Source organism: Streptopelia decaocto, assembly GCF_964273445.1.
Source record: "Streptopelia decaocto genome assembly, contig: HAP1_SCAFFOLD_396, whole genome shotgun sequence".
Taxonomy (NCBI): domain Eukaryota; kingdom Metazoa; phylum Chordata; class Aves; order Columbiformes; family Columbidae; genus Streptopelia; species Streptopelia decaocto.
This window is the reverse complement of record NW_028115627.1, coordinates 45733-58862: the sequence shown is the minus strand read 5'-3', so window position 1 is coordinate 58862 and position 13130 is coordinate 45733. Positions and strand designations below refer to the sequence as shown.

The 13130-nt window shown below is 61.4% G+C and overlaps 2 protein-coding genes across 4 annotated transcripts; one reads left to right on the top strand and one right to left on the bottom strand.

Moving 5' to 3' along the window:
• Window positions 1–1054: 1054 nt before the first annotated feature.
• On the top strand, window positions 1055–4929 carry QPRT (quinolinate phosphoribosyltransferase; the record flags this gene model as incomplete). The annotated part of the gene is made up of 3 exons (XM_082077335.1): window positions 1055–1615; window positions 3683–3814; window positions 4644–4929. The coding sequence occupies 3 exons, from the start codon at window positions 1055–1057 to the stop codon at window positions 4830–4832; spliced, it is 882 nt and encodes a 293-aa protein (XP_081933461.1). The 3' UTR covers window positions 4833–4929.
• A 2088-nt stretch (window positions 4930–7017) lies between these two features.
• On the bottom strand, window positions 7018–13092 carry STX4 (syntaxin 4). Of its 3 annotated transcripts, none has more exons than XM_082077340.1 (10): window positions 12413–12476; window positions 11794–11877; window positions 11338–11437; window positions 10632–10706; window positions 10058–10131; window positions 9745–9853; window positions 8472–8548; window positions 8239–8376; window positions 7645–7755; window positions 7018–7289 (listed from the first exon to the last, which is right to left on the bottom strand). In XM_082077340.1, exons 1-10 carry the CDS (start codon window positions 12440–12442, stop codon window positions 7206–7208), a joined length of 882 nt encoding a protein of 293 aa, XP_081933466.1. In that variant the 5' UTR covers window positions 12443–12476; the 3' UTR covers window positions 7018–7205. The 3 variants fall into 3 exon arrangements, 2 of the variants coding, with proteins under 2 accessions (XP_081933466.1, XP_081933465.1); XM_082077339.1 differs by having other exon boundaries at window positions 11794–12065; window positions 12361–12467; XR_014186610.1 differs by lacking the exons at window positions 7018–7289; window positions 7645–7755 and having other exon boundaries at window positions 8472–8637; window positions 11794–12065; window positions 12361–13092.
• Between the last annotated feature and the right edge of the window lie 38 nt (window positions 13093–13130).

Sequence of the window (13130 nt, the reverse complement as noted above, 5' to 3'; positions counted from 1 at the left end):
GGAGGGGACCCAGGCGTCCGGGGGGGACCCAGGAGTTCGGGAGGGGACCCAGGAGTTTGGGAAGGGACCCAGGCGTTCGGGAGGGGACCCAGGCGTCCGGGGGGGGTGGTGTCTCTGGGGCAGGCCCCCCAGGTCCCTGGTGCTGCTCTGTCTTCTCTCCCCACCATCTCTATGGTCTCCTATGGCTCCGATGCTGCTCTGGTACCTCTGTCCCAACACTCTATGGTCCTGGCACCGCTCTGACCCCTTTCCCTCCGTCTCTATGGTCCTCCAGGGGCCCTCTCTGTCCCCTCTTCCCATGTCTCTGTGATACAGATCCCACTCTCTCCCCTCTTCTTGTGGCTCTATGGTTCCTTAGGGAGCTGGTGCCGCTCTGTCCCCTCGCCCCACGTCTCTATGGCCCTGATACCACTCTGTCCCCTCTTCCCACATCTCTATGGTCCCAATGCCAACTCTGTCCCCCCTCCCCACATCTCTATGGTCCCGATACCAACTCCGTCCCCCTCCCCACATCTCTATGGTCCCGATACCATTCTGTCCCCTCTCCCCACATCTCTATGGCCCTGATACCACTCTGTCCCCTCTTCCCACATCTCTATGGTCCCAATACCAACTCTGTCCCCCCTCCCCACATCTCTATGGTCCCGATACCACTCTGTCCCCTCTTCCCACGTCTCTATGGTCCCTTATGGTCCCGATACTACTCTGTCCCCTCTTCACCCATCTCTATGGCCCCGATACCACTCTGTCCTCCTCCCCACATCTCTATGGTCCCGATACCACTCTGTCCCCCCCTCCCCACATCTCTATGGTCCCAATACCAACTCCGTCCCCCTCCCCACATCTCTATGGTCCCGATACCACTCTGTCCCCCCTCCCCATGTCTCTATGGCCCCAATACCACTCTGTCCCCTCTCCCTATATCTCTATGGTCCCGATACCACTCTGTCCCCTCTTCCCACATCTCTATGGTCCCGATACCACTCTGTCCCCTCTTCACCCATCTCTATGACCCCGACAGCAACCCCACCGCCCCCTCCCCCCCCAGGCTCCCATGGCCTCCCAGCCCCACGACCTGTGGGTCCAGCTCCCGCCCCACAAGCTCCGCTCTCTGGCCCGCGCCTGGTTGGACGAGGACGCGCCGGGCGCCGACGCGGCCGCCGCGACCGTGGGTCCCGCCCCCCGGCGCGCCCACCTGCTCTGCAAGTCCGGGGGGGTCCTGGCGGGCGCCCCCTTCGTGGACGCCATCTTTGGCGAGTGCGGCTGCCGCGTGTCCTGGCGGCTCCGCGAGGGGGCGCCGGTGCCCCCCGGGAGGACCCTGGTGGCCGAGGCCGAGGGTCCCGGCGCCGCGCTCCTATTGGCCGAGAGGGCGGCGCTCAACTGCCTGGGGCGCTGCAGCGGGGTGGCCACGGCGGCCAGGCGAGCCGTCTCATTGGCCCGCGCCGCCGGGTGGGCGGGGACGGTGGCGGGGACCAGGAAGACCACGCCCGGGTTCCGATTGGCCGAGAAGTACGCGCTGGCGGTGGGCGGGGCCGACCCGCATCGCCACGACCTGGGGGGGCTCCTGATGATCAAGGACAATCACCTGGCGGCCGCCGGGGCGCCCCTGGAGCAGGTGGGGGGGACCCCAAAATGGGGGGGTGGGGGACCCCAAAGTGGGGGACATGGATTGGGGGAGATGAACTGGGGGGGCATGAATTGGGGGGACCCCAAAGTGGGAGGACATGGAGTGGGGGGGCATGAATTGGGGGGGACACCAAAGGGGGGAGATGCGGATTGGGGGACCCCAAAATGGGGGGAACACGAATTGGGGGGAACACGAATTGGGGGGAGATGAACTGGGGGGCACAAATTGGAGGGACATGAATTGGGGGGGGACCCCAAAGTGGAGGGACACGAGTTTGGGGGGGGGGGGTCAGTGGGTGGGGGGGGGGGCCAATCTTGGGTGTAATTGAGGAGGGGGAATGATGGGGGGGGGACCCCAAATTTGGGATGAAATGAGATATGGGGGGAGACCCCAATTTAGGGCATAAAGGGGAGAGGGGGGATGACGTCCCTGTCCCCATTGATCCCCGTTGACCCCCATTGATCCCCATTGACCCCCATTGATCCTCATTGACTCCTATTGATCCCCATTGACCCCCATTGATCCCCATTGATCCCCATTGATCCCCATTGATCCCCATTGACCCCCATTGATCCCCATTGATCCCCATTGACCCCTATTGACCCCCATTGATCCCCATTGACCCCCATTGACCCCCATTGACTCCCATTGACTCCCATTGATCCCCATTGATCCCCATTGACCCCCATTGACCCCCATTGATCCCCATTGACTCCCATTGACCCCATTGATCCCCATTGACCCCATTGACCCCCATTGCCCCCATTGTCCCCATTGACCCCCATTGACCCCCATTGACTCCCATTGACCCCCATTGACCCCCATTGATCCCCATTGACTCCCATTGACCCCATTGATCCCCATTGACCCCACTGATCCCCATTGGCCCCCATTGACCCCCATTGACCCCCATTGACCCCCATTGACTCCCATTGATCCCCATTGATCCCCATTGACCCCATTGACCCCCATTGACCCCCATTGATCCCCATTGATCCCCATTGATACCCATTGACCCCCATTGATCCCCATTGATCCCCATTGACTCCCATTGATCCCCATTGATCCCATTGATCCCCATTGACTCCCATTGATCCCCATTGACCCCCATTGACTCCCATTGATCCCCATCGACTCCCATTGATCCCCATTGACCCCCATTGACTCCCATTGATCCCCATTGACCCCCATTGACTCCCATTGATCCCCATTGATCCCCATTGATCCCCATTGATCCCCATTGACCCCCATTGATCCCCATTGACCCCCATTGACCCCGTTGATGCCGTCGCAGGTGGTGGGGGCGGGGCTGGCGCTGCGCGGGTTCTGGTGCCGCCTGGCGGTGGAGGGCGGGTCCCTGTCCCCATTGATCCCCATTGATCCCCATTGATCCCCATTGACCCCCATTGACCCCCATTGATCCTCATTGATCCCCATTGACCCCCATTGACCCCCATTGACCCCCATTGATCCCCATTGATCCCCATTGACTCCCATTGATCCCCATTGACCCCATTGATCCCCATTGACCCCTATTGATCCCCATTGACTCCCATTGACCCCATTGATCCCCATTGACCCCACTGATCCCCATTGACCCCCATTGACCCCCATTGAACCCCATTGATCCCCATTGACTCCCATTGATCCCCATTGATCCCCATTGACCCCATTGACTCCCATTGATCCCCATTGATCCCCATTGACCCCATTGACCCCCATTGACCCCCATTGATCCCCATTGATCCCCATTGATCCCCATTGACTCCCATTGACCCCCATTGACTCCCATTGACCCCCATTGACCCCCATTGATCCCCATTGATCCCCATTGATCCCCATTGACTCCCATTGATCCCCATTGACTCCCATTGACCCCCATTGACCCCCATTGATCCCCATTGATCCCCATTGATCCCCATTGACTCCCATTGATCCCCATTGACTCCCATTGACCCCCATTGACCCCCATTGATCCCCATTGATCCCCATTGATCCCCATTGACTCCCATTGATCCCCATTGATCCCCATTGACCCCGTTGATGCCGTCGCAGGTGGTGGGGGCGGGGCTGGCGCTGCGCGGGTTCTGGCGCCGCCTGGCGGTTGAGTGCGACTCCCTGGGGGCGGCGCTCGGGGCCGCTCGCGCCGGCGCCGACATCGTCCTGCTCGACAACTTCCCGCCCGAGGTTCGCCCCAAATTTGGGGGTCCCCCCCCATAACGACACCCAACGTGGGTCCCCCCGTGTCCCCCCCACCCGTTTCACCCCAAAAATGGGGGGTTGCTGCTCTATTTGGCCAACAAAATTGGGGTTTCCCACACACCCCCCCTCCATCCATTATAACCTCAAATTGGGGTCTTCCCATTGGCTTCCCCATCACCCCATTGACCCCCAAATTGGGTTCCCCCATCACCCCCAAATCGGGCCCCCCCCATTATCCCCCCCACCCATTGACCCCCTTGCCCCCCAAATCGGGGTCCCCCATCACCCCATCATTACCCATTGACCCCAAATCAGGGGTTTTGCCCCCCCCCCCAAATTGGGGTGCCCCCATTATCCCCCCATCCATTGACCCCCAAAACTGGGGTCTCCCATTACCCATTGACCCCAAATCGGGGGTTCCACCCCTCCCAAAATTGGGGTCCCCCCATTATCCCCCCCAACCATTGACCCCCCTTGACCTCCAAATCGGGGTCCCCCCATTACCCATTGACCCCCAAATCGGGATTCCCACACACACACAAATTGGGGTCCCCCCATCACCCCCTTACCCATTGACCCCCAAATCCGGTCCCCCCCATTATCCCTTCCACCCATTGACCCCCTTGACCCCCAAATTGGGGTCCCCCCCATATCCCCCCTTACCCATTGACCCCCAAATTGGGGTCCCCCCATATCCCCCCTTACCCATTGACCCCCAAATCATGGTTCCCCCCATTATCCCCCCCCCACTGACCCCTCGACCCCCCAAATGGGTTCCCCCCCAGTTGTCCCTGACCCGTTGCGCCCCCTGCAGGAGCTGCGGGAGGTGGCGGCCGAGGTCAAGGTCAAGTTCCCGGGGGTGACGGTGGAGGCCAGCGGGGGGGTGACCCTGGAGACCCTCCCCCGCGTGCTGGGGCCCCACGTGGACGTCGTGTCCATGGGGTGTCTGACCCACGCGGCCCCCGCGCTCGACTTCTCCATGGCCGTGCTGCCCCCCGACTGAGGGGACCCCGAAACGCAGCAAGGGGACCCCGAAATCCAGCATCGGGACCCAAAAATCCAGCATCGGGACCCCAAAATTCATCATCGGGACCCCAAAATTCATCATCAGGACCCCAAAATTCATCATCGGGACCCAAAAAATCCATCAATGGGACCCCAAAATTCATCAATGGGACCCCAAAATTCATCATCAGGACCCCGAAATCCAGCATTGGGACCCAAAAATCCAGCATCAGGACCCAAAAATACATCATCAGGACCCCAAAATACGTCATCGGGACCCCAAAATACGTCACCGGGACCCCAAAATACGTCATCAGGATCCCGAAATTCATCATTGGGACCCCGAAATTCATCATCAGGACCCAAAAATTCATCAATGGGACCCCAAAAATCCATCAATAGGACCCCAAAATTCATCAATGGGACCCCATAATTCGTCAATAGGAGCCCAAAATTCATCAATGGGACCCCAAAATTCATCATCAGGACCCAAAAATCCAGCATTGGGACCCCGAAATTCATCAATGGGACCCCAAAATTCATCAATGTGACCCCAAAAATTCATCAATGGGATCCTGAAATTCATCAGTGGGACCCAAAAATCCATCAATGGGACCCAAAAATCCATCATTGGGACCCCAAAATTCATCAATGGGACCCCAAAATTCATCAATGGGACCCCAAAATCCAGCATTGCGCCCCCAAAATTCATCATCGGGACCCAAAAATCCAGCATTGGGACCCCGAAATTCATCAATGGGACCCCAAAATTCATCATCAGGACCCCAAAATTCATCAATCGGACCCCAAAAATTCATCAATGGGATCCTGAAATTCATCAACGGGACCCAAAATCCATCAATGGGACCCAAAAATCCATCATTGGGACCCCAAATTTCATCATCGGGACCCCCAAAATTCATCATCAGGACCCAAAAATCCAGCATCGGGACCCAAATATATGTCATCAGGACCCCAAAATTCATCATCAGAACCCCAAAATCCAGCATCGGGACCCCAAAATTCATCATCGGGACCCCAAAAATTCATCAATGGGACCCTGAAACTCATCAATGGGACCCCAAAATCCATGAATGGGACCCCAAATTACATCATTGGGACCCCAAAATTCATCATCGGGACCCCAAAATTCATCAATGGGACCCAAAATTCATCAATGGGACCCAAAAATTCATCATTGGGACCCCAAAAGTCCATCAATGGGACCCCAAAAGTCCATAAATGGGACCCCAAAATTCATCAATGGGACCCCAAAATTCATCATCGGGACCCCAAAATCCAGCATTGCGCCCCCAAAATTCATCATCGGGACCCAAAAATCCAGCATTGGGACCCCGAAATTCATCAATGGGACCCCAGAATTCATCATCAGGACCCCAAAATTCATCAATCGGACCCCAAAAATTCATCAATGGGATCCTGAAATTCATCAATGGGACCCAAAATCCATCAATGGGACCCAAAAATCCATCATTGGAACCCCAAATTTCATCATCGGGACCCTCAAAATTCATCATCAGGACCCAAAAATCCAGCATCGGGACCCAAATATACGTCATCAGGACCCCAAAATTCATCATCAGAACCCCAAAATTCATCATCGGGACCCCAAAAATTCATCAATGGGACCCTGAAACTCATCAATGGGACCCCAAAATCCATGAATGGGACCCCAAATTACATCATTGGGACCCCAAAATTCATCATCGGGACCCCAAAATTCATCAATGGGACCCAAAAATCCATCAATGGGACCCAAAATTCATCAATGGGACCCAAAAATTCATCATTGGGACCCCAAAAGTCCATCAACGGGACCCCAAAAGTCCATAAATGGGACCCCAAAATTCATCAATGGGACCCAAAATTTCATCAATGGGGCCCCAAAATTCATCAATGGGACCCAAAACCCTTGGGAATTACTGTCCCTAAACTGCCATAATTATACGAATTTTTGTCCCCAAATTGCTGGAATCTGTGAATTATTGTCCCAAAGTTACGTGCTGAAAATTATTGTCCCAAAACTTGCTAAAATGACCCAAAAATCTACACCCCCCCCCGCCAAGTACCCAAACCAGACACTTTGCCCCAAGGTTTGGGGGACCCAGGCGTCCGGGGGGACCCAGGCGTCCGGGGAAGGAGACGCGAGCCAGATTTGGGGTGAAAAGTGCTTTATTGAGGGGGGACCCGCCCCCTTTGGAAGGCACAGGGTGTTCTGGGGACCCAGGCGTTCAGGCGTGGGGGGGAGGGGATGTGCCCCCTAGAGAGGAAGTGACGTCATTCGAGACAGGAACCCAGTTCAGACCAGTAACCCCCAGTCACCCCCAGTTCATCCCAGTGCCGGGTTGGGTCACCCCGTTGCCACGGTGACGGCGACGATGGCGACGATGATGACGATGGTGACGGTGACACAGGCGGCCATGAGCAGCTTTTTCTGTGGGGGGACGACACAGTCACGGGGGACCCAGGCGTCCGGGGGGGACCCAGGCGTCCGGGGGGGACCCAGGAGTTCGGGGGACAGGGAGGAGGGGAACCAAAGTTCCGGGTTATGGGGGCGGGGGGGGAAGGTGAAGGAGGAGACACCGAGGCGAGTGGGGGGAACAATTAGCGGTGACACCGAGGCAAATGGGGGGTCCCAGGTAGACCTGGTGTTCCTGGGAGTCCTGGGTAGATGGGGCAGCCCTGGGGGGACCCAGGGGATTGGGGGGGACCCAGGAGATTGGGGGGGGACCCAGGAGTTTGGGAGGGGACCCAGGCGTTCGGGAGGGGACCCAGGCGTTCGGGCGGACCTTGCGCGCCCCCTGCTGGCTCCGCTGCGCCACCACCAGGTGCTGCCGCCCCTTGTGCAGCTGCGTCCCCGAGTCCAGGATGTTGCGCTCGATCCGGTCGATCACCTCCCCCTGCACCAGTACGGACCAGTAGGGACCAGGAGGGACCAGTACGGACCAGTAGGGACCAGGAGGGACCAGTAGGGACCAGGAGGGACCAGGAGGGACCAGTACGGGCCAGTAGGGACCAGTACGGGCCAGTAGGGACCTGCATGGCTTGCCAGAGAAGGGCTGTAGCCCTCCCAGTGTCCCCATTCCCACCTGGCTCTCCAGGTCCCCCCCGTGTCCCCAGTGTCCCCAGTGTCCCCAGTGTCCCCATTCCCACCTGGCTCTCCAGGTCCCCCCAGTGTCCCCAGTGTCCCCATTCCCACCTGGCTCTCCAGGTCCCCCCGGTGTCCCCAGTGTCCCCATTCCCACCTGGCTCTCCAGGTCCCCCCAGTGTCCCCAGTGTCCCCATTCCCACCTGGCTCTCCAGGTCCCCCCCGTGTCCCCAGTGTCCCCAGTGTCCCCATTCCCACCTGGCTCTCCAGGTCCCCCCAGTGTCCCCATTCCCACCTGGCTCTCCAGGGCGCTCCCCAGGACGCTGAACAGCTCCCCCAGTTCCCTCAGCCCCTTCTCCAGTCCCTGCAGCTCCCGGTGCCGCAGCCCCAGCTCATCCAGCGCCGCCCGGGTGATCCGCGTGGAGCTCAGGACCTGCGGGACATCCCAGTCCAGCCCAGTTCAACCCAGTCCAGCCCAGTTCAACCCAGCGCCCCCCAGCGCCCACGGGTGACCCCGGGACCCCTCACGTTGGAGATGAAGATCTCGCTCTGTCCCGACTCCACCATCTGCTCCAGCTCCTCTTCGCTCACTGGGGGGCTGCCGGCTGAGGGACCCAGGAGTCCGGGAGGGACCCAGGCGTCCGGGAGGGACCCAGGCGTCCGGGAGGAATAAAAAAAAGGGGGAACCAAAGTTCTGGGTTATGGGGGTGGGGGGGAAGGGGAAGGAGGAGACACCGAGGCGAGGGGGGGACAATTAGAGGTGACACCGAGGCAAACGGGGGGGTCCCGGGTAGACCTGGTGTCCATGGGAGTCCTGGGTAGACGGGGTGGCCCTGGGGGGACCCAGGGGATTGGGGGGCACCCAGGGGATTGGGGGCACCCAGGGGATTAGGGGGGACCCAGGTGTCCTGGAGGGACCCAGGAGTCCGGGAGGGACCCAGGCGTCCGGGAGGAATAAAAAAAAGGGGGAACCAAAGTTCTGGGTTATGGGGGTGGGGGGGAAGGGGAAGGAGGAGACACCGAGGCGAGGGGGGGGGGACAATTAGAGGTGACACCGAGGCAAACGGGGGGGTCCTGGGTAGACCTGGTGTCCATGGGAGTCCTGGATAGACAGGGTGGCCCTGGGGGGACCCAGGGGATTGGGGGGCACCCAGGGGATTGGGGGCACCCAGGGGATTAGGGGGGACCCAGGTGTCCTGGAGGGACCCAGGAGTCCGGGAGGGACCCAGGTGTCCGGGAGGAATTAAAAAAAGGGGGAACCAAAGTTCTGGGTTATGGGGGTGGGGGGGAAGGGGAAGGAGGAGACACCGAGGCGAGGGGGGGACAATTAGAGGTGACACCGAGGCAAACGGGGGGGTCCCGGGTAGACCTGGTGTCCATGGGAGTCCTGGGTAGACGGGGTGGCCCTGGGGGGACCCAGGGGATTGGGGGGCACCCAGGGGATTGGGGGCACCCAGGGGATTAGGGGGGACCCAGGTGTCCTGGAGGGACCCAGGAGTCCGGGAGGGACCCAGGCGTCCGGGAGGAATAAAAAAAAGGGGGAACCAAAGTTCTGGGTTATGGGGGTGGGGGGGAAGGGGAATGAGGAGACACCGAGGCGAGGGGGGGACAATTAGAGGTGACACCGAGGCAAACGGGGGGGTCCCGGGTAGACCTGGTGTCCATGGGAGTCCTGGGTAGACAGGGTGGCCCTGGGGGGACCCAGGGGATTGGGGGGTACCCAGGGGATTACGGGGGGACCCAGGCGTCCTGGGGGGACCCAGGCGTCCGGGGGGGACCCAGGCGTCCGGGGGGCACTCACCAATGAGCAGCTGCCTCCTCACCCTCTCCAGGTTCCGTTGCCGGTACCGGCTTTGGGCCTCGTGACATCGACCCGTGAGGCGCAGGAACTGCTGACTCAGCGCCGCGTGCTGCAGGGGGGGGGGACACCCCAGAGTGACCCCAAAACCCCATTAAAACCACACCGGGGGGGACCCCCCAAAAACTCCCCCCCAGGGCCCCAAAATCCTCCCCAGGGACCCCATCGGGGAGCCCTGAAACCCCCCCGGGGACCCCAAAATCCCTCTTAAACACCCCAAAATCCAACCCCGGGACCCCCCGGGGCCCCCCCAGACCTGGGTGCGTTTCACTCTGGCCCGGATGGTGTTTCTGTTCTCATCCTCCTCATCCTCCTGCCCCGGCTCCAGCGCTGCGTTGGGGGGACCCAGGCGTCCGGGAGGGGACCCAGGCATCCGGGTTACAGGAGCAGGGGGGAATAAAGGAGGAAACACCAAAGTGAATGTGGGACGGGATTAGAGGTGACACCGAGGCAAAGGGGGGGTCCCAGGTAGACCTGGTGGCCCGGGGAGTCCTGGGTAGACGGGGTGGCCCTGGGGGGACCCAGGCGTCCGGGGGGGACCCAGGCGTCCGGGGGGAACCCAGGAGTTCGGGGGACAGGGAGGAGGGGAACCAAAGTTCCGGGTTATGGGGGCAGGGGGGGAAAGTGAAAGAGGAGACACCGAGGCGAGTAGGGGGAACAATTAGCGGTGACACCGAGGCAAATGGGGGGTCCGAGGTAGACCTGGTGTTCCTGGGAGTCCTGGGTAGACGGGGTGGCCCTGGGGGGACCCAGGGGATTGGGGGGGACCCAGGTGTCTGGGGGGGGACCCAGGCGTCCGGGGGGGACCCAGGCGTCCGGGGGGGTCTCACCTCGCAGGCGGGTGCGAATCTGCCCCGTGAGCTCCTGGATCTCGTCCCTCAGCAGCTCCAGGTCCCGCTTGAGCTCTATGGGTGGGGGGCACAGGAAATCTATAGGGACCCTATAGGCACCCTACTGGACCCCCCACTCCCCTCCCAGTCCCTCCCAGTGAATGGGGGGAACTCCTGGGTCCCCCCGAACTCCTGGGTCCTTCCCAAAGTCCCGGATCCCGCCCCAAAGTCCTGGGTCCCTCCCGAACTCCTGGGTCCCCCCCGAACTCCTGGGTCCCTCCCGAACTCCTGGGTCCCCCCCGAACTCCTGGGTCCCTCCCGAACTCCTGGGTCCCCCCCGAACTCCTGGGTCCCTTCCCGAACTCCTGGGTCCCCCCCGCACTCCTGGGTCCCCCCGGACACCTGGGTCCCCCCGCACTCCTGGGTCCCCCCCTGAACTCCTGGGTCCCCCCGAACTCCTGGGTCCCTCCCGAACTCCTGGGTCCCCCCCCGAACTCCTGGGTCCTTCCCGAACTCCTGGGTCCCCCCCCGCACTCCTGGGTCCCTCCCAGACTCCTGGGTCCGGCCCCCTGAACTCCTGGGTCCCCCCGAACTCCTGGGTCCCTTCCCGAACTCCTGGGTCCCTCCCGAACTCCTGGGTCCTTCCCGAACTCCTGGGTCCCCCCCGCACTCCTGGGTCCCCCCGGACGCCTGGGTCCCGCGTTACCCGGGGGGGGCAGGGGGGTCCCCAGCGCCGCCTCCTGTCGCTGCTCCAGCTGCTCCAGTTTCAGCTCCAGCGTCCCCAGCGCCTCCCGCACCCCCCGCGCCTGCATTTGCATATGCTAATTAGCCATTAATTAGATGCCAATATGCTAATTACACACTAACGGGTCGTTAGCGACATCACACCCCCCGCCCCCCCCCACCCAAACGTTAATAAGATGCCAATTAAACACAGTGATGTCATGGCATGCATGCTAATGAGATGTTAATGGTATGCTAATCACATGATAATGAGATGGAATCTCCACCCCCTGTGTTCTGCACCCCCCCCCCCATGCAGCAAAATGTTAATGAGCTGTTAATTAGACACTATTTAATCACGATATATGACAGGATGGACAGTGGGTGAGCGCTAATGAGATGTTAATTATATGCTAATGAGATGCAAATGAGCGGGTACCTGCAGGAGCGCGTCGGGGCCGGGGGGGGCGGGGGGGGGCCCCACCCCCATCAGCGTCACCCGCTCGTCATCGTCGTCACAGCCCTGGGCGCCCGGACGCCTGGGTCCCTCCCGGACGCCTGGGTCCCCTGGGGCACTCCTGGGTCCCTCCCGAACTCCTGGGTCCCTCCCGAACTCCTGGGTCCCCCCCGAACTCCTGGGTCCCCTGGGGCACTCCTGGGTCCCTCCCGAACTCCTGGGTCCCTTGGGGCACTCCTGGGTCCCCTCCCGAACTCCTGGGTCCCTCCCGAACTCCTGGGTCCCCTCCCGAACTCCTGGGTCCCCTGGGGCACTCCTGGGTCCCTCCCGAACTCCTGGGTCCCTCCCGAACTCCTGGGTCCCTCCCGAACTCCTGGGTCCCCCTCCCGAACTCCTGGGTCCCCCTCCCGAACTCCTGGGTCCCTCCCGAACTCCTGGGTCCCTCCCGAACTCCTGGGTCCCCTCCCGAACTCCTGGGTCCCTCCCGAACTCCTGGGTCCTTCCCGGACTCCTGGGTCCCCTCCCGAACTCCTGGGTCCCTTGGGGCACTCCTGGGTCCCTCCCGCACTCCTGGGTCCCCTGGGGCACTCCTGGGTCCCACCTGCCGCATTTCCGCCGTTCGGTCCCGCATGGTGGCGCTTTCCGGTCCGGGGGCCGAGGCGGAAGTGGAGGTGCCGCCCTGCGCGTGCGCGCTGGGGCGGAGCGACCATGGAGTCGCGGCCGCTCTGGCCCCTCGGTCCTCCAAACCACAGACAGAGTCCTCCGGGGCTCTTGGCGGGGGGTTAAACCATAGAGAGGGGCGGGAAGAGAGGCCGGAGCGTCGCCCCTTGAGCCTCCCAATGTGGGGGGGGGGGGGCACGAGTCCCCCCAGGGGACCCAGGCGTTCGGGACTGCGATGGGGGGGGGGGCACGAGTGTGCAAAAGCTCGTGCAAAGGGCTGAGTGTGCAAAGGGCCACGTGCAAAGGGCCGATCGTGCAAACGGGCGAGTGTGCAAAGGGCTCGTGGGCGAGTGTGCAAGGGGCCGATCGTGCAAAGGCGGCGAGTGTGCAAGGGGCTCGTGCAAAGGGCTCGTGAGTGTGCAAGGGGGCTCGTGGACGAGTGTGCAAGGGGCTCGTACAAATGAATGAGTGTGCAAGTGGCTCGTGCAAATGAGTGCGCAAGGGGCTCGTGCACGAGTGTGCAAGGGGCTCGTGCAAAGGGCTGAGCGTGCAAGGGGCTCGTGCAAGGGCCGCTCGTGCCCAGGCCCCTCCCCCCCCGCCGCAGCCCCTTTTGCGCAGCCGCCCCTCCCCCCCCCCTCCCCTCCCCCCTCCGCAGCCGC